General features: G+C 42.6%; 1 protein-coding gene across 1 annotated transcript; it reads left to right on the plus strand.

Annotated features, from left to right (window-relative positions):
- The first annotated feature begins 305 nt into the window (after positions 1–305).
- LOC142949780 (nidogen-1-like) lies at positions 306–24,920 on the plus strand. Its single transcript, XM_076091606.1, has 20 exons — positions 306–512; positions 8,065–8,364; positions 9,258–9,487; positions 9,618–10,165; positions 10,284–10,424; positions 10,830–11,081; positions 11,319–11,519; positions 11,623–11,856; positions 13,043–13,180; positions 13,445–13,573; positions 14,039–14,182; positions 15,407–15,535; positions 18,165–18,404; positions 18,540–18,712; positions 19,692–19,818; positions 20,536–20,707; positions 21,129–21,286; positions 21,389–21,512; positions 21,826–21,938; positions 24,802–24,920. The coding sequence occupies exons 1-20, from the start codon at positions 306–308 to the stop codon at positions 24,918–24,920; spliced, it is 3,879 nt and encodes a 1,292-aa protein (XP_075947721.1).
- Positions 24,921–27,983: the final 3,063 nt, after the last annotated feature.

Here is a 27,983-nt window from a genome sequence, read left to right on the forward strand (position 1 = left end):
TTTTACTTCAGTGAAATTTTGATTGCTGGCCTTTTACTTATGTCAGGGTATTTCTACACTGTAGTATTATAAGTAAAACATCTGAATACTTCTTCCACCGTTAACTAAAGGCCAAGCAATTACTTAAACACGACAGTTTCAGTTTGAAGAACATTTCCAGCCTTTTTCTGTTTGTACTTGGCACTTTTATTTTGAAAAGATTTAATCTGAAGCCACGTGATCGTTACTTACGCCCCCCTCAGCTACTCTCGCTGTTCCTCCATCCATCCATTCATTCATTCATTATTATTGTTATGATGGAGAAGATGTGTACCCGGTACCGGAGCTGGCTGTGGGTCTGGTCCTGCCTGCTGAGCCTGAGTGTTTTGAGCCGGGCTCTGGAGCTCGAAGAGCTGTTCGAGTTCGGAGAAGAAGCCGGAGACCAGCAGCTGCTGCCCGGCTCGGACTCCACCGCCGAGCTGCCTCTCAACGGATCTCTGTTCTTCTTCGGCGACACCTTCGACACAGTCTACGTGAGTTACACACCCAGCGGGTCGCGTGTTTAATGGGAAAGAAAGCAGATTTAATCATGAAGTTCATTCATCGAAGTTGCACAAGTGCTCAGGAATCCGTTTAAAGGAGCAGCAGAACATTTAGTTAAAACACAACCTGGTTTCATCAACTCCAGGAAAGAACTACAATAACCGAGGAATGTTTCACAATTAATTAAGACAAAAAGTTAATCAGCATTTCAGAAATGATACATGATGAAATTCAACTTGAAATTACTGAAATCAAAATGAGAATTGCAATTAATTTATGTGTGAAAGATTATTTTTCTCTCATTTATACTTTAATTTTCAAAATAACAGGCAAAGACATGTCTTGAAATTTCACTTACTTTGCCAAAAATAACTGATGAACAACTTATAAAACGAATGATTAACACAAGGAACCGAATCTATAGATTTTTTTTTTAAACCTAAAAATGTCTTTTAAATGTTGCACATTAATAAAGTTATGGTGGAATGTGATAAGTAACTTTTAGGAGTGAAAATACTCAAGTTTGATGTCAAACTGACATAAATCCAAGCACACAATGCTTCTTCAACAATACACCTTTAAATAGTTAAAGACCTATAAATTAGGATATATTTAACCGGATTTTGGTGCTAAATGATGTTATTTAACAGATGTCTTTGAGGGATGTTTGGTTATTTTGTGAATCTGTCTCCTCTTCATCCTCATACTTCACTCTAAAGGTTAAAGTGATTTTATTTAGTTATTGATCCGGGTGGCTTTATTGATCTGTCTCCTCTCTCCTGTGTTTGTTGACACCCGATAAGGTTTTCTGTTCAATCGGTGAACGACACTTCCACTCCTTTCAGGTCTCAGATTTTCACATTTGAAAACAACAATAAAAACATTTTTCATGTCATCTGATTCCCACAACTTCCACTGTTCATACAACTTCAGCTGCTTTCAGTGCTTCAGCCGACACTCCTGAACTAATGGCACTAATGTCAAGACCTCCACTTCAACTCCAGCTCAGTCTGTCACTTACACTTCAGAGATTTCATTTTTGTATATCGACTGCTGCTTCATTTTCCACTTCTTTCAGTGTTTCAAATGTTTCAACTGATCATCTTCCACAATGATCACACGCTTCATCGGTTAGTTTGATAAGGGAATTGTCTCCTCACTTCAGTCTTTGAGTCTGCTCTCTCTCTGTTTGTTTGTTTGTTGACACCTGATAAGGTTTTCTATTGGATTTTAATCTCCTCATTTTAAAACTGTTTTCAAAATAAGAGCCCTCTCTCTCTCTCTCTCTGTCTCTCTCTCTCTCTGTCTCTCTCTGCGTGTTTCCGCTGCTGCTTTGGTTTAGATCCAAATCCGTCCCGCTGGTTTCTGGCTCTTGAGTGCTTGATTGTGGTGCTTGTGGTGACACGTTGAAGTGATAGTGGTGTGAACAGACAGGTGGAGTGTGTGTATGTGTGTGTGTGTGTGTGTGTGTGTGTGTGTGTGTGTGTGTGTGTGTGTGGAGATGCTGGTGGAGGTTTTGTTGTTTGTTTAGTTCTTTTAGAGAGACGGAGGCGTTGGAGTCACTGTGAATATGTGAACAGAGGCTGGAATGTGAGTCAATTAAAAGCCAACACAGATAAGCCTTTCATCAAGCCGAGACACACGCACACAACCGCACACACACTCACACACACACACACACACTGGATGCATTCCTCAGGTCATGTGACAGATAATCCAGATTGGAGCATCAACATGTTTCCAACCAACTTCTGTCATTTTTTATTTAAATTCAGTTCAATTCGAGTTATTTTTATTGTCTTGAGGAGTGAAACAAGAAAAGAGTTAAGTGTAAACTTTTCTTTCAGCAATGCTGGTTTAACCAAACAGGCAACGTGGGCAACTATCTGGGGGGCCACAGACCCCCGGGGGCCCCCCAGATTGTTGCCCACGCCCCCCTCCAAAACACCCAGCTTCATTTCCAGTTGTTCTTGGTACTAATGATGTTTTGTAGAAGGTCCCTGTGTCAAAATCTAGTTAAAGATTTTTATTATTTTGGTTTTTATTATTTAGCATATTGCTAAATTCTGTTTTCATCAAATTACACACAGAAAACTTGGGGTTTTATTTCATTATATGTTGGAGTAGTGGTTGATTTCTGGGTCTCTCGACTTGGTCCTCTCGGCTTTACGGAGCTTTAGAGTCGCAGCTCATTGTTTATCTGTCCGACCCAAAACCTTCCTGTTCTGGTTCACTCTCACCACCCTCATGGTGTCATTTTCAGAATAAAAGCTGTAAAAAGTGACTGAGGTCTACCTGCTCAGCAGCCAACAGCAGACAGACACAGTTAGAAACTAGCCGGTGAACAAAGCGCAGCATTTAGTAGCGGAAGAGACATTTCACTCAGGAGATGGTGGAGACCAAAAACAGAGATAAAAGACAGAGAATTGTCCGCATTCATCAGGTGGACAAAAACACGAAGACGCCTAATTAACATTCATCACGTTGCTCTATATGGATGTGGAAATAAACATCTGTTTGTCAATATATCAACTTAAAAGTGCAGATGGTGGTGATGACAAAAAATCAAAACGTTAGAAAGATGTTATAATTTAGCTTTTTTCTTTGTTGGGATGATTTGGCACATAAAGTGTAATCTGTAATCTCCGACAAGCCTTACTGTCGAGCCCTGGAGTCCATATTTGCTCAGAATTATGGGTAAACTTCTGAACAAAGTCTAGTGTAGTCGGCTCTCTGAGAGTACTCATTAAAGATGCTTAAGTGTCCTAAATGGTAACAAGATGTGTCCAAAAGACGTTTTCCTTTTACTACTTTTTGACTAATTTGCTCAGAATTTAAATGTTTGCACTGGCAGCTGAACCTCGTCGACACACTGATGCATCTACACGAGTGTGTTTCAGTCACTGCACCATTTGTTTGGCATCCTCCTGTTAAAACAAGCAGACCACACAGATCACTCCGTGTCTCTACAGGAAGTTACTGGGACATCGCGAAGGTCGTGTCCACACTTCTCGTTATTTCAGACGCTGCAGGCCGCATTTGTTTGACTCTGAGAGCAGACACGTAATCACGTTTGTGATAAAACAGTTAGACAATGTTGGTTTTACCCCACATGCTGCGACGTCGTTCTCTGAAATCCTTTTTTCGTTGAACACAAGAAGCCAAAGCTGTTCTGTAAACACCAGCAGCTGTACGAGAGCTTTCTCTAAATAATGTACCGTCTGAAACTGGCAAAATTCAGATTTAAATCACGAACTATCTGATCAAAAAATAAGTAATATAGAACAGACATTTGATCATCTGTGCTAAAGTCACTTTTTGGTCAGTCTTTAAAAAGATACACAAGGAAAGTAAACATTTAAAGGGCAGATTGTCATAGAATAGAATCAGCAGAGTCACACTTCGCATAGAGGATGAACCTCTTTTATTTTGAAATTTCATCCTAAATACAAACTACATTTTTTTTCCCCCCAAACAACAAAGTATGTTGCTTTGTATTTTCGATGACAATAACAAAAAATAGAATAATGTCAGACTGATTCTTTCAAGTTCAGGTAAAGGAAACTACTTTAATAAGGTTCATGACCGTCTTCATATTTCACGGATGTCGTTTTTCTGGTTTGCTTTGTTGTAATGAACTTTTCAGTCATTTTTTTTAAAGACTGGGTCGGGACATCCAGGTGAGTCGCAGGAGGTTTTATTTGGGTCGCCACATAAATTTGCAGAATTTCTTCCATCGTCTTTTGTTGAACATTTATATCTGCAGTAGATTTTCAGAATAAAAGGTCTCTCAGCCTCCTCTGCTGGATTTTCCCGCAGTGCGAAGCTCTTATTGGTCGCTGTGAGTCTGCATTCCATAAAGCACCCGCCCCCTCTTTCAAGTGCCTCTAACTACTCTCCCTACCCCCCCAAAATGAGCGACATCCTGTCGGTCCCCAGTAATTATCAGCGCTATACGTCGACGCTCCTCAAGCTTTCTTATACTTTCAAACTGACTGGTTTGAAAACGCCGCTCAGTTGATTATATGATAAATCACTGTGGCTCTGCTCAAGCTACTGCTGCTGCTGAAGAGGTTGTTTTTTTTTAAAATTCCTCGACAGGAAGCGGAGCGTCTTCCCTAGAGTTGGCACATCTGGAACGTATGGACGAGAGACATCTGTCCTCCAAAACCAGATGGCAGAGCTCAGTGTGTTTCCACCCCACCGCTGTTCTCACACTGATAAAGATGATCTCAGGGGTCGGACATGTGTGATGTCAGCGGCGTCCTGGCAAGTTTCCATCTCGCTGCTGCAGGTCCTCAAACACTGGTTGTATTATTACATGTACAAACCGGTCATTAGCCGCTGAAAATATGCAGCAGAGAAGTCCAATATGTAGACTTTACTTGTAAGGTATTACATGTAACTTTCCCATATTTAAATGTCTAAAAGCAACTAAATATTTTCAAAATAAACTTCCGTCCTCACAGGAAACAACAAAACTACTTCAGTTAGGTTTAGGAAAAGATAGTTGTTTAGGTTAAAATAACTACAGAAGTGCCGTTACTGAAGTACAAAAGTTACGTGACAAAGAAATCAGTGTTGACTTAACGAACAGCGGCCTCCTTGGTGAGAGATCTGTGTTTGTTGGGCCCCTCTCAGCTGCCCCGTTGGAGCCTTTTTGTGGTCTTCATACTTTCTTATTCGTGATTACGTGCATAACGTACGAAAAGATTTCGTGGGATACCTACGTATTTTTTATTATTTTTCGTTGGTATGAAAGCTGGACGATAACAGCCGGCATTATCCCAAATGTTTCCAATAATTTTCAAACTTACAGAAATCCATAAGTCTGTTTCCTTTGACGGCCTGTCAACGGCATCGTATCCCCTTTACGCGTGCGTTAGCGTTGTGGTTTTCTGCCAGAAGCCGTCATTAATTGACTTTTTGTCAGATTTTGAGCCACATTTTTACAATCAAATATATTGTTAAAAACAACAAGATCTAAAAATATATAAACAGTTTGCGAAATACCATAGACATGAAGGCCTTGGCTCGGCTTCATCTAGTTGCTGTGTTGGTATCAAAGAAGAGGTGAGACAATGTTTTGCTTTAATTTCTCACGAACAACAGGATCAAATTTGTCCAAATGTCTGTTTAGTTCCACAACCAGACGTGAAGACTCGCTCGCTTCGAGCGACCTGTGTCATTTATGGCGGACAGTCGTCTCCCCCTCTCACTATACCGAATGATGAAAACTGCTGGGCATTAGTATAAAAGACTTCCTGTGATGAAGTGTCCTCATCTCTGCGGGCGTCTTCTCCAAAGTCAGAAAGCTGCTGGGAGACGGCGGCCTTTCACCCGCATGCTGCTGTCGTTCATGCATTTCCGTGGAGGAAGTCTCCGCGGTGAGAAGCTCCCCCGAAGAGATGTCTGCGCTTAATCCCTCCAGGCTTTACAGAGGCAGCCGAGCAGGACGGCTTTCCTCTCTGGCTCTTATTTCATCTCCTCTCTCTCTCTCGCAGCATCATCACAAACCCACAGATACCTCTTTCATGTTCTTAAAGCGCTGAGGCTCTGACCTCTGACCCCCTTTAAAGATTTACGTTACCTGCATCTCCTCTGCTCAGGTGGAGTCATTTCCTCCTCTTTAAAAAGGGTTAGATCATTTAAAATCTGCAGAATATGAAGCTTTGGCCATTTGTTACTGAAATGCATGTTGGGAGTTGCAGTTGACTTCTCGCGAGGTTTCTTTTTGTCCATAGGTGTGTCTGACTTTTTATCAAAGCACCAGGTTTCTTCTAACACAGTTGTTCATCTTTTGTTCCTCAAACAGGAGAGAGAACTGTCGGTTACCAACGTTTTCTATGAGAACATGAAGCAGACTCTTACTGCGGGATCGCTGGAGACACAAAAAAGGACCTCCCACTCTTTAAAACTCTTCGTCAGCAGTGAATGAGACGAAGAAAACTTTAACAACTATCACTGAAACATTATGCACGAATTTCATTTAGTTTGGTTCAACTGCATCTTTGTTGTGTTGTTGAGTCTTGTGTTTAAATACTGCAGCAAATAAATTATTCCTGTTGCTGTTTACAGCAGTCTTGTAGTTTTGGGTGTTTTTATTGTTACACTGACATGTTTCTGACATAAACCCCCCCAAAAAATGTGTACAATGATAAAGACCTCTAGCGTGATGCTTATCGTCCAATATCACCATCCTGTCTGGTGATGGGGGGGGGGGGGGGGGGAGATTTGCAGGAAATCTTTGATGTTTAATATGATGTAGTGGTGCCACCACATTGTAGTGGGTCAATTATAATATTTCAAAAAATGTAGTTTGAACAAGCAAACATAGTGACATTTCTGACATTTCTGTACAATCAAAAACAGCTGTGACTTTAAAGAGCGTGAAGCTATTTAATTTACAGATGTGTTTTTCCTCACTGATGTCCAGCCATGCAGATAGTTTTGTACACATCTCACCTCTTACATGAAGTTCTCACCTGTTGAAGAAAAATGCAGAACATAAAGACGAGAGGAGGCTTTAGCAGCATGAAGTCTCTGTACTGAACAGCTGTTCTGTCTCTTCCCGTCTGGCCGACAGCAGAATGTACATGTGAGATAAGACGGAGGAGCGTAACGTATACAGTTTATGTCTGGAGCTGATGATGAGGCAAACGTCAGAAACCAGCTCACACTGGATGGAGAACAACTTTCCTTCTGTCCTCCACCACTGCAGCCACAACATGTGTCTCTTACCTACAGGCCTACATTTAAAACACCGATGTTTTACAGAAGACTCTGGAGAGCATTTATGTTTTTGTTTGTTTACAGTTTCTGTGTGGACTTCACATTAGTTGTGCAGAACAAAATAAGCATTAATAAGAAAAGGAAAGTCCTCCGTTTTGTGTCCATCGTCGTCCTCAAAGCCGCAAACCGTGACTTCAAACGTCCGCTCTGTAGCGCTGATAACGCTTTGGACTCTCGCTCGGGCAAGACAAGATATCTGAATACGCCTTGTATTTCAGAGACTAACAAACCAAGTTATTCATCAAAAAGTCTGGTGAAACAATCGTCTGAGCCATCATTGAGACGTAAAGTGAAGCTGTTTCGTCTCTTACCTCAGAGAGGATACGCCTCATGGTCACAGCTCAATGTTGTTCTGGGCTCAAACAGGAACTGTGGCGTTTGGTGTGAGGCGGATTTGAGTTAATGAGGTTAAAAAGATCCTTTCCTTCTGAGTGAATGGGAAGTTATTGTGTGGAATTCCTGTGGGCCCGACAAAGCGAGCCGAGCTGCAGGAGAGTCCAGCATCCGAACGTTTAACTGGAGGTTTAACTGGAGGTCTCGATGTGTTCTGTAAATCAGGACAAACCCAGCCAGCCCCCTGTCGCTGTTCAAACATCTAGATCTGGATTCTATATTATTATTATTTACTTTGTTGGGTTTCTTTTTCCAGTGGTGGAAATTAACTTCCATACAAACATACATGTGATATACAGAAATGATGCTGTACTGTTTTCGACCCTCCAACAATAAACCTTCTGTCTTCTCTTCCAGATTAACACCAATGGATTTGTGTCTGTCGAGCCCCCGGCCGAGGGGGAGTACCTGGGGAAGATGCCCGCCAGTTTCAAAATGATTGCAGCCCTGCTGGGAGACCTGGAGGACAGTGACGGACAGGGCAAGGTTCACTACAGGTGGGACAGCAGCCCGGATCTACTGAGTCAAGCCGCGGATCATATCAGGCAAGCTTTCCCCAGAGACGAGGGCGTGGAGCCCACCACCGTCCTCATCGTCACCTGGGAGAACATGGCCGCCCGGGGGACGTCTGGACGAGGAGACGGACTGGACACAAAGGTAAGGGGCCATGTTGGGTTTTTAAGAAGAAAACGGAGGATGGTTTGTTTTCTTATCTCAGATCTGGGGTTACACTTTTGCGGATAACTGAGACCCTTTGCTGGAGTAAAAAGTACTCATTCCACTCTGTAAAAATACTCCTCTACAAGTAAATGTCCTGCTTTCAAAACCATACCTGTGGTTAGTAAGTATTAATAGCAAATGGTGAAGAAGTATTTCAACACATAAAGGAACATTTCATCCTTCAGTTTATCACAAACATTCAACATCAACACATCTGGAGATCTGGACAGGAAGGAGATGAAAAACAGTAATCTGACAAGTATCTAAAGCTGTGAGAAATGTAGTGTAGGAAGAGGTGCAGTGTGGAGATGTAGTTAAGTAGAAGTGCAAAGTTGCATTTAAGGGAAATACTCACGTAAAGTACAAGTACCTTAAATTTGTACTTGAGTGAATTATACTTGAATGACCTGAATGCTTTGAATGTCCCAAAATGTAAAGGATAATATATGATTTTATTCCCAAAATGTTCTTAAAATGCGTGTGACCACATGCTTTTGATCTTGCAAGTGTCCAAAAAGAAAAGAAATTGGTGCAATATAATGGACTTAGCAGAGGGAACACCATGATGCAGTGCCTGTACGCTTCATTTTTCACTATAACGTACATATTCTACCGGTGGTCTTGCTATCATGTGCCTTCTTTCACCCTCTGACACGGAGCCTTTACCTGTTCAGTTTCCTCCACACTGATTTTCCCAGCTGGTCAATAATCCTCTTGTAACATGTGTAGCCGGTGAGAACTCCCAGATTCATTTTCCTCCTGCTGCTAGAGAATCAGAAGAAATGTGGCTCCATGGACTCAAACTAACAATGTCCCCTTTGTACTTTCAGAGAAACACTTTCCAGCTGGTAGTGGCCTCCATGGTGTCGTCCTCCTGCGCCATCCTCTTGTATCCCCGAAACCGCCTGCAGTTTTTCTCCACGTCAGTAGGGGGCGAGAGCAGGCTCCTCGAGGCTGGCTTCAATGAAGGTCTTGTGGAGAGTTGGTTCTGGAAGGCATCGCAGGGGACTTACTTCCGCACCACCACCGATGAAGAGGCCTCCATCAGGGAACTCACCGAGTATGAATCGAACGTCACTTGTGCTTGAATATAACTCGACTTTGACGTGCTGACTTTTGAAAAATACCAATTAGTGACAAAAATGTCTTTTCATTGAGACTGATTTTTCTTCCCTCCTTTATCCAACTAGAAAGACGAACTCGGGACAGAATGGAGTTTGGGTGTACGAGATTGGCTCCTCGCCAATCTTTCTCGCCATTACACCAGGAATGGTCACTAGCCTACCTGAAGAGGAGGATGCCACCACACCTCCTTTACCAGAAGAAAAAGAGGAGTTCCCAACTGAGACTCCTACTGAGTACCAACCCAGTTACCCAGAATATGAGACCATCACTCCAGGGTACACCGAACCGGAGACTGAAGATTATGAAGGACCTGGCCAGTTTGAGCCGGAATACCCTGAATCTGAGACTGTCACACCAACATACACCGACCCGGAGAGGGCTCAACCAAGATACCCGGACCCTTCTGAGCCGAGATACCCTGACCGAACCGAGACCAGATACCCTGTCACTGAGCCTTTGCAACCGAGATATACAGTCCCTGAAACCAATGAGCCTAGATACTCTCCAGTCGAGCCGAGGTACCCTGATCCAGTCCAACCAGTGCCGCCCTATTCCCAGCCCCACCAACCCCAGATTGTCGTGGTAGACGAAGACGAAGATCTCGACGTGACCGGTAAAAAGCTCGAACCTTTTGTTCTTGACCATTTAGAGAAATGAAAATCCTGTGATAATCCTGTCAAAGGTCTTTTTTCATTGAACCCGATTGGTTTGTCCTTTGGTTGTCTTCACAGTTTTTGCGTACAATTCAGAGACGTGCGCCCACAACAGGCACAAATGCTCGGCTTTCGCCGACTGTCGGGATTACAGCAATGGGTACTGCTGCCATTGTAGGCCTGGCTTCTATGGTAACGGGAAGGACTGTGTCGCTGAGGGTGAGAAGCATTTTCAGTGTAATTCAAACTGTTTAAGTTAATGGTGCACGTTTTCTTGGATTCTTACGAAGACACTACAAAGATCCAAACACGGATCATATCAGTCAAGCACTTTCTTGTGGTTATCCGTACATATTCAGTAAGCAAAACTAGAATTTGCTAACTGAACTTTGTGGTTTGTTTTGCATTTAGCAACAATAGTAGATTATATATGGAAAGAATGCATCAATTTCATGTTTGAGTTTGTCTGAGAAATAGGCTAGTAGAACAAAAGCTAACCCAAGAAAAGGCGGGACATAGTTTCTTGTTTGTCTTCGGGTCACTTCCTCCCAACAGTAACCCGTTGAGACGCTGATCCTTAACAGGAACTACTGCTCTACTGATCAAATCTTTGTTGTTCTCCAGGAAAACCACAGAGAATGAATGGAAAGGTGAACGGTCGAGTGTTCGTGGGGAACTCGCCTTCCCCTGTTGAGCTCGGTAACAATGACTTGCACTCGTACGTGGTAGCCAACGACGGACGGGCCTCCGTGGCCATCAGCAACATCCCGGACGATCTGGGACCCTCCCTGCTGCCGCTGACCCCTCTGGGTGGAGTCATCGGCTGGGCCTTCGCTCTGGAGCAGCCCGGCTACCAGAACGGCTTCAGTCTCATCGGTGAGGGAACGTATTGTTGTGTAAAGTGCAGCCTGGAGCTGGATGATTGATGTCTAATCATTAGCATTGCTGGCTACGATGTATGTAGATGTTGAAACGTTTTAGCTTAAAAGTTGTGTGACTATGGATCCCAATGTCCCTGGCTGGAGTCCGCCCGGAGACCTTTGTTTCCGGTCCGTGGATGTGCAAGACTCCGACGCTTCTGACACTCGCATGTTCTCTCACACGTCCATGCAGGCGGCGTGTTTTCCCGGCAGGCCGATGTGATCTTCCAGCCCGGTAACGAGCGTCTGAGCATCAAGCAGCAGTTTAAAGGAATCGACGAACACGACCACCTGGTGGTGAACACCGAGCTGGAGGGACGTGTGCCCACGGTCCTGTTGGGATCGTCCGTCGAGATCAACCCATACAAGGAGATCTACCAGTACGACAGGAACTGTAAGGACAAAGGACTGTTTTCTTGAGAAATATTGAATGGATTATTTACATAACAATTTATAGTCCCACTAAATGTAAAGGTGTGTTCTTCTTCTCCTCTCAGTGATCACTTCCTCCTCCAATCGTGACTACATTGTCACCTCCCCTGATGGCAACGTCCAGACCAGAAGCTACCAATTGCGACAGACCATCAGCTTCCTGAGCTGCCCACACGACGAGGCCTCCGTGGCGGCGCCTTCCACCCAGCAGCTCAGCGTGGACCACATCTTCGTGATGTTCGAGACCCGCAACCATCTGATCCGCTACGCCATGAGCAACAAGATCGGCTCGGTCCACAGTGAGTTCTGACACTTCAAGAGGTTCCGTTTATCAGCACCTAGAAAAAAACAAAGACAAGATGTTTGAACAAAGTCTTCGTCTGGAAGTGTGTGTGTCCACAGACAGAAGTGTGTGTTCACAGATCAGGACAGAGCAGGTTTGACTCCATGCCGTCAGATGGTTCAGTAACTTGTAGAAGAGACGTCCATGTCTCGTGGTCATCTGTTGGGGACAGTCAAGAGTTCAAAGATGTGTGTTATTACCCGGAGGAATGCGCCGAAACACGCCTCCAAAAGTTTAGTGCCTCTGCGATGTTTGCAGTTGAACATCAGAGGAAAGACAAACAGTAATCTGAGCCTGGCTGTATTTCCTCAGCTGCAATGAGAGGAGGCTGTGAGAGTGTTGGCAGGGGGTGAAGGTCAGTGAGAAACCAACCTCCAGTCCACAGAGGTAAGGGAGCGGGTGAAGGGCATCGAAAGGGTCTTTTTTTTTTTTTTCTTAATAAAAAGGAGGGTTAAAGCTAAAAGTGCAGGTGGGGGCTGTTGATGGGATGCTTGTGGGGGGGGGGGGGGAGGTTTCAGAGTTACACAAGCAAACACAACTCAGCCGGGGGTTTGTTGGCAAAAAGTGGAACATCTGCGTCGTGTTTCCTGTGAGGAGGTGAAGGTCTGGAGCTCCAGCACTCAGTTGCATGATGGGAGGACACAGACTCTGTGGAGTCTTTGTTCTCTCCTTCAGTTAATCTATGAACTATTTAAGTCATTTATTTAGCAAAACATGCTCTGCTTATCATGATGCGAGTATGTGCTGCTGCTCTCTGCTTTATGTCACTGTGGACTGACTATCTTGAGTTTTGGACTCTTGGTCAGACGAAAAATATACTGAAAATATATTTGAAGACATTCGAAAGATAAAACAATTAGTTTATTGATCATAAAAGGGATTAAAAAGGTATTCATTGATATTTAAAAATGCTTAATATGCTCGGTCGTCTGACCTAAGTCAGCAGCGGTGGCCTTAAGGTTAGAGAAACGGATTAAACTCTTAATGTCACAGAGAGCCAAAGTCCTCACTTCTTGTTAGCTTTAGTTGTTGTTGTTCCGGCTGTTTTTACTGTTCATATTCTCTTGTGATGCCACATTGGATGTTTCTCACTGTTGATTTTAACCCGCAGCATGTTTTAAATTTTTTTAATTTATTTATAGGCAGTCTTCCAGAGCAGAACCCGTGTTTCACCGGCAGACACGGCTGTGACATCAACGCCGTGTGCCGACCAGCCGAAGGCCTCCAGTTCAGCTGCGAATGTGCTACTAGTTTCACCGGAGACGGACGCTACTGCCACGGTAACATAACCGCTGCAAACCCGCATATTGACAACACACGATAGGTTTTCAGTGTTGTGAGTTGTTGAATAATTACTTTCTGTCTCAAACATTTGTTACATTTTTCTCATGAAACACCTGCAGTTACGGTCCAACTTGCGCCACCTACAGGCAAAATAAGTCACAGCTGCAGCAGACTTAATTACTCGCTACTTTCTTTTAAGGAACTATACATTCTACTTGCTGTACATATCTTTCACCTCCCTGTTGGTGTGTTATTGGCAGATATTGATGAGTGCAGAGAGACTCCTGAGATCTGTGGATCAAACGCCGTCTGCAATAATCAGCCCGGAACTTTCCGCTGTGAGTGTTTGAGCGGCTTCTTGTTCGCCAGCGACGGAAAGACCTGCATCGGTATGTTTTAAGTGTGTGTGTTTACAGCTGTGTGGGATTGGCGGAGTGTGTAGTGCCTTTGTGTGTGTGTGTGACTTTGTTTGAAGAGCCCCTCGTTGCACATACAGATGTTCTTAAAACAATAAAGGATTTGTACGACTGAAAATGGGACAAAATGTTTCAAACTGATGTTCTTTGCTGAACACAGAATATGTGATTCATACAAACCTGAACCAGAATGACTCTGTGAAGCAGGATAAATCTGCGGGGATCAGTTTGATGAATTATAAGTTGTTGTGTACGGTGGCCCGTAAGTGGGGGGGGAAAAAAGTATCTGTAGTCCACTGATAAAAGAAAACAGTATTTTAAATGAGCTGAAGGATGAAGTGAAACTTTCTCAGTCAGACGGCAGTTATTCCTTATGTTTCACCCGACTCATGTCGTCCCTTTTAACTTTGCTAACATGTCGTCTGTGTCGTCCTGCAGAGGAGAACCGGCCGGTGGATCACTGTCAGAGAGGAAGCCATGACTGTGATGCTCCTGAAAGAGCTTTCTGCAGCTACACCGGAGGCTCGGCCTTCGTCTGCTCCTGCCTGCCGGGGTTCGTGGGTGACGGTCAGGTTTGTCAGGGTGAGTACACCGAGTTTGTCCGCCGTGTGTCGGTGGAGTCTGCAGACATCAGACCGACCGCTGATCTTCAGGGTTATGACTTCAGTATCAACTCGGATGCATTAAAAAGCATTGATAAAGTCAGTGCTGAAGGTCAAGCAGCAGAACAAACAAAATATTTGATTTGTTTCGCTTGAAGGACTCTTTGAAAGTTTAGCTTTGTCTTCATCTGATATGAATGTGAATCATGTGAGCTCAGTAAACTCTCCCCAGATAAATATTTAAAAGTACACGTGTCATGGAGGGAGATTAAAAAGATGTTGTGTGGACAAAGTAGAAAGACTTCTTTTATTATAACTATTTCAAATGTAAATAATACATTTGGTGTTTGAATTATGCAGTTTTTCTTTCAATCTCTGTTCAAATAGTTTAAAAGGAAAGAAGAAAAACATCAATGCAACATCGACGGTAGTGTACATGCCATAACAGCAGGACTTTCTGTTCAGTGCCGTGGGCCCCTTGGACAGGAAATGTTTCCACCTGGACAGGAAATGCAGAACACTGCCTTACAGCTGTGCAGCTCATCTCTTATATATATAAATCTCCCCCACTCAGGAGACTCTGAGCTGAAGAATGTTCATATGTGGAGAGAAAACAGGACAAAACATCCAGAACTTGCAGGTTAAAATAAGAAGACATAAAACACAAAAGTGTTCGGAATTTAAAATATAGAAATTAATAGAATAAACAAACGGAGGTGTGTTCAGGTATGAACAGGTAGTAGTAGGTCTCTTGTAGTTAGTTAGTGTACTTTGTCACTAACAGATAATATTGGATAAAAAAATGTGAAATGAGGTTTGTTGTATAAGTATTTTAATCCATGTTTTGTTTATTATTATTGGCTAATGGAGATATTGTTTTATTTATTGTTGTATAAGTGTTGACCCTGAAAATTATTTGAGCAAAACGACTCCATAACAACTGAACGTGAACTTTATCCGTTATTGTTGAGACTGAGATGTCATGGAAACATGATAGACATTAGTGTTTGTTTAAAAAAGGCAAAGTCTCAACCACTCGTTTAAAGTACTTTAAAAGGGATATTTTAAGTGGATGTCTATGAAGATTTTTTTTGGAGCCAGCCCCTGGTGGCCGTTAGTGGAACTGTACCTTAAAGCACCGAACGTGGCGGTTGATGTGTTGGGACATTACCTTCATCTTTGTATCTTCTCTCTGCCCGTTCAGACGTAGACGAGTGTCAGCAGGATCGATGCCACCGCGCTGCCTACTGCTCCAACACGCAGGGCTCCTACACCTGCCAGTGCCATCCCGGGTTCTATGGCGACGGCTTCCAGTGCAGCCCCATGTCCTCAGGTGGGTTACTTATTACACAAACTGTTTGAATTCAAGTTTATATAAATGTGAATGAAGAGGGGTGTAAATCACAATTTTCATCCTGATACGATATTATATTGATCCTTTGGATGTCAATTCGATATTTGCTGATATCACAAAGTCTGCCATGGTCAGGAAGCCAATGCTGAGGTGCTTTAAACCTGCATTCTCTCTAATGTCCATCAAAAGTAAGTGTGATTGTATAGAAGTCTATGAGAAAATGACTCTACTTCTCTCTTGATTTGTTCCCTCAGTAAACATTGTAAACATGAGTTTATGGTCTCAATCTCTAGTTTCAAGTCTTCTTCAGTACAGCATGATGTTCATTTGCGGGCAATATGAGATAATATCAAATGCCAATTTAACATAATCAGTTACAAACTCACAAAAAGCAAATAAAATATGATTTGACAATTTTATTACTGGGCTCTGTAGGAAGGGAAGTGTGCATGGACGGCAATGGTGACACAGAGATGCCATGGGAATTTCAAAATAAAGTCACATCTTAAAGATGATATTCATCGATATCGGCACTTTACATCGATGATATTGCATCATTGAATCGGTGTATCGAACTATTAAGATCCTTTACTTTAGTAAAAGTACCACAATAACGACACATTGAAAATACAACAACAAAGTGTACTTTAAGGATTTAAAGTAAAAGTATTCATTACGCATTAAATGTTCCCTGTCAGTCTTTAACTATTACAGTACAAGTACCTCAAATTAGTACAGTGCTTAAGGAAATGTACTTAGTTACATTCCATCAGCTTTTAATGGGTTAAAGCCTGTAAAAATCAGTCTCCTGATTGACAAAGAGCTGTAATAACAGAAATGTTTCGGGTGTGTTGGTGTGGGCGGCTGCTCCTACAGACTGAAGCTGGTTTTCCAGACATTACAGAGACTAATGGAAGCTGTGTAAACTCTGCAGAGTGTAAACATTCAGCTGAAGGTTGAGGCGACGGAGCAGAGCGGTGAAGGATGTTGATGAAGTGATGAGAGCGTAAACAGATTTCATGTCAGACTCAACAGACCCTGATGACACACAGCTGAGGTCCGTGATCGAGGCGCCGTTAACGCTGCGACTTCAGATCGGTTCAGGGTCATAAAATAATGAGAGCTGATAGACTGATGCCTCTTTTTATTTATGAGTTTTGTTATTCAGAGTGTCTCGTCCTGATCTCCATGTCTCTGGTCAGCAGTGCTTATCACGCAGACACCTGATTGGCCGACAGCATTATGTTACATTTAATTAGCTGGTGCTTTTATCCAAAGCGACTTACAATAAGTGCATTCACCAATGAGGATGCAACCCAAAACTTGCGAGCAGGTGTAGTTTACAGTGGAAGGGTTGTTGTTGTTGTTGTTGGTGGTGGTGGTGGTGGTGGTGGTTTGGCTTGTTCCAAAGCTGCAGACTCCTCCAGTGCTTCCAGGTGTCAGCAGCTGAGAGCCAATTACAGCTCACTCCTCCGCACCAAAGTTTTCTCATATTTTCGTTCATTTTTATAGCCTCTGAAAGGCATAACTCTTTTGTCCTCTGTCATAACTTGTCACACTGTCTCTTACTTTACGCTCACTGACTGTAAGCGGCTCTGTTTCCCTTTTTCAGGACGGTCTTTTGATCTTCGCCCCTTTCTCTCTCTCTCTCTCTCTCGGGGGTCATCTTTCTTCTTGCGGTATCTCTTTTCGTCTGGTTGTTGTTATCAGACGTGGCGCTGTCTGTCAGACGGGGAGTGTTATGGCTGCTCTGCGGTTCTCCGGATACCCTTGAGGATAAGAGCGAGGCGGCTCTCTTCCAGATGTCACTGTGGCCCCTGGATGTGACCGCGGAGATGAAGAGCCTCCTGCTCGTCTTTAAATCGTGGTTCTCTCCACGGCTCACTCGCATGTTTATCTGCCACGTACAGAAACCGAGCAAGAAAATTCAGTTAAATAACATTACACCTGTGAGGATATATGTTTATATTTAAATAAGCTCTTTTCTTTGTTAGGTTGTATGGAATGTTCTGTGATTTTGTCTGCTGTGAAAAGAGAAGAAACAATAAGGAAGATAAAGAAGTATTATATGATAATAGAACAGGAACTTAATCTAATTTGAATAATGAATCAGGCCAGAAGTCTGATTATGAGACTGAGATTATGATTTCCAAGTTATCATGATTATCATAATATCATAAGAGTTTCTGTTGTAATTCATGTCAAGATCCAAGTTGTCATTTCAACAAGTAAACTAATAACAATATACTATATACTATTTGACTTGTCACTAAATAATGTGCAAATTAAACCCAAATGTGATATAGTGGTGAAACGATCATTTAGTCAATGAGTCGATCGTCGGACGCAAGACATTTGAAAACGTCACTTTGGACTTTTATAACCAAAAGTTATAAAAAAGAAATAAATGGAACTACTTAAAACGAATCAAATAAAACAGAATAGGCTGTAGGATTGTTTGTGTATTTTTGGACGGAACCAACTCTCAAGAGTATTTCAGTGAGAACTGTGTAACTGTGATATTTAAACGTATTTAAAATGTATATTTAAAAGTATTTGTTCTGTATGTTTTTGTCTCACTGTGCTGTATTTCTTTCTTTGTTCCCAGAGCGCGAGAATACCCCGTGTGAGCGTCACAGAGAGAGCGCCCAGTCGGCCACCTCCGACTCCGTCCTCCTCTCTTTCCTCCGTCCTCGGCCGGCCGTCGGTCAGTACGTCCCTCAGTGTGACCAACGCGGAGCCTTCGAGCCCACGCAGTGCCACAGCAGCATCGGACAGTGCTGGTGCGTGGACGCCAACGGCCAGGAGATCCCCAACACCCGCACGGGACCCGGCACCACCCCTCTGTGTGAGTCCACGTTATCCTCTAAACAAACTTCAGCCTCTATTCTGTTTATATCAGGAACATGTGAATGTTTGTCCTCATTATGTCCTCATTAATGATTAAACTAAAATCCGCCTCACACGGACAATGAACTCGCAGGCATCGACCAGGCAGTGACTCCCGCTCCGGTGGGTCCGACCCCGCGGCCCGACGTTCGCCCCGTCGCTCCGGGAACACACCTGCTGTTCGCTCAGAGCGGGAAGATCGAACACGTGCCTCTGGATGGGTACAACATACAGAAGGAGGAGGCCAAACCTCTGCTGCACCTCCCAGTAAGGCATCACTGTTTCAGGCAGTAACGTAAACATGGCCGCCAATAATCTTCCAAAATATATCACCAGGTTTTAGATAGATTTTCTTCCTACCAGGCAGCCATTGATATCGGGTAACTTCAATGAAAGTCTGACCTTCTTTAGACCGACAACATATCACAGTCAACACGGTGACGTCTGACATCCGAGGCTGCAGAGTTTTTGCATTAATGAGCCGTTTTTACAGAAAGTTAAACCTGGAAAATGACAAGAACCAAGTTTTTGTGTAAACCACAAATGCAAATCAGTTTCTGATTTATTGATTCCAGTTATTTATCAAATCCTGGATCACATTCTTACATTATTTGTGTAAGAAAAATGGCTTCATCAGTGTGATTTGTTCTGAACTGAGCTAAATGCTTACCGCTCACATTGAGAATGCAAACCAGTTGATGTTTAGCAGGTACAATGTTTACCATCCTGGACCTCTCCCTGCGCTGAATGCACAGAGATGTAGCTAATATCCTTATGTTATATCTTTCCAAAATGTTGGACTCTTCTAATCCTCATCAAAGGATAATTCCACAAAAAAAACGTGTTTTGAAAAGTGTGAATGATTCCGAGTAAATGCTGAGAGAATGAGCTCCTTGTAGAAGTGAAAAAAGGGATTTCTTGACTTTGGAGAGTTTTTCTCATGACGACATGCGGTCCTCATTTTGAACAACGTACACACACATGAATGAGCGTTCCTGGTTGCTGTGGAACAATCCTCTAATTGTTCTTTAACATACTTCAGCATCAGAACTCTTTTCTTCTCCGTCACGGAGCCTATAAGTTAATGTATTGATGCACTGCAGCCGAACACAAAGCTTCTCCGTCAGTGCGGGCGCCTTCGAGTCCGATGGGTCGCTGACGTTCTGTCACTTCTACACAAAAGACTCTTTGAAAGTGAAAGTCCAGCTGAATGAAACCGTCTGTCTCCTCCTGCGCTTCCTCTCAGGACCGGGTGGTGATCGCCGTGGCCTACGACTGTGTGGAGAAGATGGTTTACTGGACCGACATCACCGGGCCGGCTATCAGCAGGGCCCGTCTGAGCGGAGGAGACGTCATCCCGGTCATCACTACAGGTGCAGCACACATCACCGGTCCAGTCGTCTTTTAGAGAGGCTGAGTGACATGACACAAGTGCATCACACTCCTTATCCCTCACGTTTTGAGTCTCATTGCACCAAGCAGAGTCCTTATAATGAGGCCAAACAGGAAGTAGATTGTTTTTTGTCCAGGACACAGGTGTTTGCCTCCCATAAACCTGTAATTAATGTACACCTTTTACTTTCATTTCATTTTTTATGATCACACAGATGCAAATAGGGCAAGAAAACTTCATTTATGTATTTGTTTTCAAAACGGAACTTACAAAGTGTTGAGACATCCTGCTCTGGACCAAAGTGAAAGAGGTTTGGAGAGCGTCCACAGTTTGAAGAATGTAGATCTTAGGTTTCATCTGTAGGTTTTTGTTTTAATTGATAATACCTACTCAGAGCTTGGTAACCAGCTGATACAATGTAGATAAGTTGTGGCTCAGGTGTACTCGGATAAAGATGCAGCTTTTGTGATTAAAAAGTATCGCTATAATAATGTTATTAATAATTAAAAACTTAATTTATACAACACTTAAAAAAAAAAAAAGTGATTTTAAAATATAGCACTGATTCTGCCAGTTAACGGCTTCATTCTAAAAGGTTAAATCAAAAGTCCAGTCAGTAACTGTCAGCCTGTGACGGTCAGATGGTGCTGATCCATCAGCTCGTCCTCTGACGGACGTCTGTTCCTGTCGTCCTCAGACCTCCAGAGTCCCGAGGGCATCGCCATCGACCACGTGGCCCGCCTCCTCTTCTGGACCGACTCCATGCGTGACACCGTGGAGGTGTCCAAACTGGACGGCAGCCAGCGGCGAGTCCTGTTCGACACCGATCTGATCAACCCTCGACCCATCGTCACCAACCCGGCCTATGGGTGAGTGCCGGAGAAATGACTAGAAGAAACCTGTTAATGTTGTGATTGAAATACTAGTTTCATAAGCGACATGAAGTCATTAAGTTGGTAGTAAAATGCTGGTTGAACCCAGAATACCAGTAGTAACAGTGGTAGTAATGATATGAGCTAGTAGTAGTAATAGTAGTTGGTAGTTGTTGATGGTGGTACAATTAGTTAGGAGGTGGTAGTAGTAATAAGTAGTTGTTTGTAGTAGTAGATGTTAGTAGTAGTAGTAGTCGTTAGTGGTAATAGTAGTAGTTAGTAGGTCGTAGTAGTCAGTGATAATAGTAGTAGTTAGAAGTAAATAGTTAGTGGTAGTAGTTAAAAGTAGTAGTTGTAGAAGTGAAACGAGTACTATCAGTAGTAGTTGGGTCTGACTGGTTTTGTCCTGTTGGTGCAGGCGACTGTACTGGGCAGACTGGAACAGAGACGGGCCCAAAATTGAGATGTCCAACATGGACGGGACAGATCGAAGCGTCCTGGTGAAAGACAACCTGGAGCTCCCCAACGGTCTGACCTTTGACCTCGAAGACCAGCAGCTGTGCTGGGCCGACGCAGGTGAGACTCACCTGACAGGAACCTGAACCCCCCCCCCACTCTGATCCATCACCATGTTAATGCTGTTAGTCCAGCTTGATTGATTGATGGATCGGTCTGCAGGAACTCATAAGGTGGAGTGTATTGATCCTCACCGCAGGCTGAGGAGGCAGATCGTTGAAGGGATCCAGTATCCCTTCGCTCTCGTCTCCTTTGGAAGGAACCTTTACTACACCGACTGGAGGAGGTAACACTCTCGTTTACGAGCAGATGATGCTCCAGGAACAAAGTGGTCTTCTATAAATCCTCAGCTGGCATTTGTCTTTTTCAACACACCTGAACACATCATCGTCATTCGCAGGATTTAGTAAAATAATAGCGGTCAGGCTGACAGTCTGAGTGGATTTTAAATAAACATTACTGCTGTAAATGCTGCTATTTTGAGCTCCGTTGCTTGACTGGAACTGTCACATAAAAGTGTGTTTAACAGCCGTGTTAATCTGACGATCAAACATCTCTGTGTGTGGTCTCTGGTGAATGTTTTGGTGGTTATTTTTCAGGGAGGCGGTGGTCGCTGTGGACCGTCAGTCAGAGAAGGAGACAGAAGAGTTTCTGCCACAGAAACGCTCTCGGCTGTACGGCATCACCACGACACCGACACAGTGTCCACAAGGTACTGCTACGTTTCACTTACAAGCTACAGATTAGTCAGTCCTGTAATCAAGGAAATCAAGAATGACAAGCAATCATAGGACATGTGGCAAGAGCCTGGTAGTGCTAGTTTTTCTGTGCTCAGACTAGCATCTGTTGATAATTACTCAGTGAGCGCTTGTTGTAGTTTTGGTCTCCGTGGAGGAACTTTTGTCCCGTTAGCGACCGAGCTAGCGCAGAAATCTCGCTACTATGACAGTGACTCAGCCCTGTGAGTGATCACTACGTCGCTAAGTTTCTAGCACCACCTGTTTAGCAAGGATGAACTCCACTGTGACACTTTCTGGTGTGACCAGGCCTTTATTCTGTGAGCTCAGGGGTCAAAATAAAGGGATCTACGTGGAGTTCGGCTCCCCTGAAAGAGACATGAGCTGAAATGTCCTCATTTGTGGTGCCACTGTTTTTTTTTTGCCACTGTTTTTTATCTGCCTTGAGTTCGGCGATTTGGCCGTCGCCATCTTGAAATACGGCCGTCACTATCTTGGCTTCTTTGCGACCCATGAACAGACGTTACCATATTTGGAATACGGAGGAGTGACGTAGAGACGCCGTATACGGCTCTGTTAGAGACCTGTCAATCACAAGGTAGCCCCGCCCTAAAGCATATCCTGCTTTATGGTCTATTTGACTCTAAATGGACCATAATTTACTAAATGAACATCATGTTGTATTGAAGAAGACTTGACACTAGAGATTGAGACCATAAACTCATGTTTACAATGTTTACTGAGGTAATAAATCAAGAGAGAAGTAGAGTCATTTTCTCATAGACTTCTATACAACCAGAGGAGTCGCCCCCTGGTGGACACTAGAGAGAATGCAGGTTTTAAGACACTTCGGCATTGACTTCACTCGGCGGGACCGCCTGGTTGCACACCGTATGTAGTCTTTCAAGTGACTATGAATCCTATATTTGTAGGGTGTTGAAAGTTTAATGCTGTATTTGCATCGCGACATCACCTCTGAATGTTTTACTGTGCAGCGAGCGTTGTGTTTAGAGAAGCTGGTGTAAACGTTATCTTGCCGTATTTTCCGTAAGCCCAACATTTGAGGCTGTGTGTTGGTAATCGTCATGTGACGCAGCCTTGTTCTGCTCTGTTTAACACAGTAACACAAACCGCTGTGCGTTGGTGTTTTTACTGCTTCTCCTTGGAGAGTGATTTAAAAAGGGATTGCAACAGTGAATGTATTGTTTCTTTGTGTTCCCAGGCTAAATAATTTCTGTATGAATTGAAATGTACTGATGGCATGTTTTTGCACGTAGGCGGGTGCATTCGTGCACCGGCATGGGTACAGCACCGTCCCACCCGTGAAAGCCAGAGAGCAATGCGAACATCGAGTGAGCTTTAACGGGGTCGGTAGTTGCTCGCCAAATTTTAAACAGAGCCGGGCTAGCTGCCCAATAAAAGGAGTCATCTGTATCTATCATGGGAGAATCATGAATGGAGATTCACCCTGTGAGTCTGGGATCAGAGCAGTACAGTGACCGTGCTAACTGATTCCAGATGCACAGAGTAACGTGGATGGATATAAGCGTGGGAACTCTGGGTGAAGTGACCTCAGGGGGATGCCAGCTGTGGATATGGAGACTCACAGCTGGCGCCGAGCCCCCCAACTATACAGTGATGAGAAACGGCTTCACCGTCCACCTGCTGGGTCTCTCTGCAACACTGACGGGTTTCAGCCGCCAATGATGAACGGTTCAAGCACTTCCTAAAGCTGCAGGCTCACGAAACATTCCTGTTTTACTTGGCAACATGTTTTTTTTTCGAGATCACTGTAGTGTTTTCACAGTGTGCGTCACCGGTGGTCCAATCTGTTAACAAAGACGTTTAATGTACATCATTAAACGAGGGGCGTTTTCACTCATGGGCCGTTTTGAGAAAAGGGAAAGGAGGCTTTAGTTTCAGATGAAACTCTCCAGAGTTTGGGATGTTTGGTGAAGTCTAGAAGCTGCCGTTGAACTGTTTCCAGCCCAGAAATCGACTCACTGGTCCGGGTTTTTCTTTCAACGAGCTCTGATGAGTCTATCTCTCCACGGAGGAGCTAAATGACATGATTAGTAGAACATTTATTTATTTTATTGTGAAAATGTTGGAAGCATTGGAGAAATCTGACACTGAACTGTAGGAACCATGCCAGAGGTATCTACAGCAGCTTTCTACTGACTTTTAATGCAGTCAAGCTGCCTCACAGGTATCACGTGAACCTGCTAGCTGCAGCTAATAACTACTTTCATGATCGATGATTCATCCATCAGGGTTCGGGTTAACTTTAGCATTGAAACGCTTGAAATGGAAAACGTTGTATGGCCACTGAAAAATGTACCACTGAAAAATAGCAAAGCATTCAAAATATTTAGTATTTCATTTTTTTGCATTCTGTTTTTGGATGACAAACTATTTTTTTTATGCAATTGTTTTTAATGAAATTAATTTTTTACGCTACCATATTTTTTTTCATCTAAAGTGAATTTTTTTGCAAACTGACCTAAAATATTGTCATTGAAAAACACAAAAATAAAATGGTTTTATGTTGTTGTATATATAGTTCCATGCCAAAATTTAAAGAGCATGCTAGTTTGTTAGCATGCTAACATGGGCCTAGCTAACGTCAGAGTAACCGAAAGCATAAACAAACACATTCCTGGAAAGTAGTTGCTGCAAGTCTTCTAAACTTTAGACATGGTTGTTATTATCATTGATACATTTTTAATTGAACCTCTTGTATCTAATGAAGCTTTGGATGATTTATAAATATAGATATAAAGTAGCAGCTTGGGTGTGAATGGCTCCCTAACATTGTCCCTTTCTCTTCCCCGTTAGCCTACAACTACTGCTCCAACAACGGCGGCTGTTCTCACCTGTGTCTGCCGCGGCTCGGCGGCTTCACCTGCCGCTGCCCGGACGCCGATGACGGCCGATGTGTCGAGAGGAACCTGTGAGGTCTGCAGAGCGACAACAACAACACTGCTGCTGCTGCTGCTGCTGCCACGAGGGGAAAAAACACAAAACACACTTAACACAATCTGGTGTTTTCTACATTTTCTTACTTGAATTGAACATTTCTACAATCCTCTTAGAGTGTTATGTGTTTCTGGCCGTTGAGAGCTGTTCAGACCTCACTGTATTCATGATGTCACACTGCAGGTAAGATCGTTTAACTTTTCTTCCTGTAACTGAATTCAGATTCATAGTTTCTGATCTTGTTTGTGCAGCGTGTTTGTAATCTGACTCCTGGTTTTAAGTTTCTCTCCAAAATCAGAAGAAAGTGACACTAAATCTAGAATACGGGGATCTTATTAAAAATAGCCAGAAGGTGAACTTAAAACACATTGACCGAGCAGTTGATAATCATTTGAAAAGGTATCGAACAATGAACTTCACGTTGTGTTTTTATGTATTTTAAAAGTGAAACTCCTTATTGATTTCTTATAGATGTGTTCTGAAAGATAACTGCGTAAAACAATCGGATATAATTCTCAAATGTTCTGCAATGATCAAAATACTTGAGAGAAAGGTTCCTAAGGGCCTTGAAATAAAAAAAAGCCTTTAAAAGGTTTAAAAACCTCGACACTCGCCTTACAAAAAGCATCAGAAGTTATTCCTGGACAGCCATCGGGAGCTTCTTCTGACAGTTTCCCAAACTACTACAAAAAATGGGTGTGGCCAGTATACCGAAAGACTGATTTTAAGGGAATTCATCCAAGACTTTTTGAGCCTAAAGTTTCTGTTCAATTACAATGAACTGTTCTCCAGATTTGATCACAAATGTAGACGACGTCCTGCTAACAGCCAATTAAAGGGACTGAGATTAAAACTTCTACTAGTTTCAACATATTAACAAGAATTGTACGCTGACGTTTCAATGAATTCTACGGGATATTGTCAGTTTTTTTTTTTTTTTTTTTTTTTTTAAAGACTGCAAAAGTCTCTTATTAACGAAGATTTCCTGACTGAAAACCCAACTAAATAGCCAACTATTTTAAAAAAAATAGATCGGAAGCATTTTCTTCATGTTTAATGTGTAATAAAGTGATTAACAGACAATCTACAGAGGTTGATGAAGCTAAATAAGAGCCGAGTTATTGATTGTAAAATAAAACTCTGAAATTATTCTTTATTTTATCAATACTATATGTTAAAATTAGACTGCCCCCCCCCCCCCCCCCCCCTCATCCCCCCAACTGTATGCTCACTATTTTAGAAGTGGACCACAAATATCACCACTATGATCCTGAGGCGGTGTTAAGAGTTACAATATTTGTTGTATTGTTTGTGCTACAACTCACAGTGTATTTTTTTTATATGAACTTGTAAATAACTACCTGGTGCGCAGATGACATTCTCTGATGTTTGTATTGGTGCTGATGTTGCCTGAGATCTACCTGATGATGATTACTGTGAAGGTTAATGCAAATTGTGTCTGGAGAGCAAGTAGTTTGTACTTCTCATGTAACCTTCGTTTTTATAATGAAGTGATGATTCAGTTCCAGTCACTGAAGTCTGTTTTCATCTAAAATAAAGTAAAGAAACAACGCAAACTGTCGTGCTTTAAAGAGTCCTCAAAGTTACCTGCCAATATTAAAATGAAAGGATTCAAACCATTCATCAGTCAAATTGTTTATTAGCAATTTCATTGTGAAAATGGCCTTAAAATTAAATTAAATGAAATCTTACTTTGATGATGCTCATTGTAGTTCACTGAATATTTGTTTTTCCTTTTGGCAGCAATTATACATTTTCAAACATGTAAATGTTTTTTGATTTGGATATCTGTCAGACTATTTCTACACAAATAGAAAATTAAATCTCAATTTGATTAAACTCCTTAATGGAGGTTCTGTTTTGAAGTGACGAAGCAAACATATCTTTGACATTTACCGTTACCGATCAGCGGATATCTATTCCTAATGCAGAATCATTGTAACATCAGGGATGAAACGGGTCAGTGTGTCCTGACCCACAGCCAAAGAGGGAACATTAACAGCCTGTACAGCCTCAATAAAACCTCTTTAAATATACACAACCAGTCTGGTGAGTTGTTTCCTTTAATCTCTAAGTGATGAGGAAAACTCTTCATTCTCCCTCAATCCAATATGACTTTAAGACATACTGTTATGGCTTTATTTCAACATATAACTAAGACTTTATTTCATGACATTCTTTGACATACTATGACTAAAAGACGATGTGAAAGTGTCTTAAACGTGCATTCTCTCACATGGCCAGCAGGGGGCGACTCCTCTGGTTGCCAAAAGAAGTCTGAGGGAATGACTACTTCTCACTTGATTTGTTACCTCAGTCTTTACTTTTTTATGGCATACTTTACTATGACTCTTTTATGAAATTTGATAACTTACAGTACTATGACTTTTGTGACATACTATACTATACTATAACTCTGTGTGTCCCCTTATTGCCATCTAGTGTATGGTCTTAAAAGTGACCCATCTGATGGGCAGAAACAGTGTTTTACTCCATGTAATGGCATTTGGATCAGTTTTAATAAATGCCAGCGATTGCTCGCCGTATCTAGAGCCATGGGGAGAGAGATCGGTTCCCAAATAAATGCATCCAACTGCCAGCTGTGTGTCAACGCTGCCCTCTGTATACGACTGAACTGAATCTGTAAACTTCAAATGCTCTGAAGGCCCCGTGCAGAAACACTTACGTCTATTGTGATGTCAGCCAAGTGAACAAGTTAAATAGTATTAGCTAGTATTTTGTCCCCCTTGTTTTTAAAATCTGGGATGTGCTACTTTATCACATTATACTATACTATGACTTTTATATGACATGCTATACTATGACTGTTTTGATGTACTACACTCATTTTTTAAACATTCTATACTGACTTTTTCATGACAGGATAGCATGTCATACAACAGTCATAATGTAGTACTATGACATACTATACTATGAGGATTATACAGCTCTATGGGAATCCTCATACTCAAACTGTTGAGTCTAACTGATGCCATTTAAATCAATGAAAAAAGTAGACA

The sequence above is a fragment of the Anarhichas minor genome, unplaced genomic scaffold (genome assembly GCF_050575085.1).
Source record: "Anarhichas minor isolate MPS153535 unplaced genomic scaffold, ASM5057508v1 ptg000014l, whole genome shotgun sequence".
NCBI lineage: Eukaryota > Metazoa > Chordata > Actinopteri > Perciformes > Anarhichadidae > Anarhichas > Anarhichas minor.

Excerpts from the sequence above, each read along its gene's own strand:
- LOC142949780 (XM_076091606.1), top strand. The coding sequence starts at position 306 with ATGTGTACCCGGTACCGGAGCTGGCTGTGGGTCTGGTCCTGCCTGCTG. Across the intron at positions 10,425-10,829 it reads GAAGGACTGTGTCGCTGAGG|GAAAACCACAGAGAATGAAT; the intron begins GTGAGAAGCATT and ends GTTGTTCTCCAG. Across the intron at positions 20,708-21,128 it reads GTCACCAACCCGGCCTATGG|GCGACTGTACTGGGCAGACT; the intron begins GTGAGTGCCGGA and ends CTGTTGGTGCAG.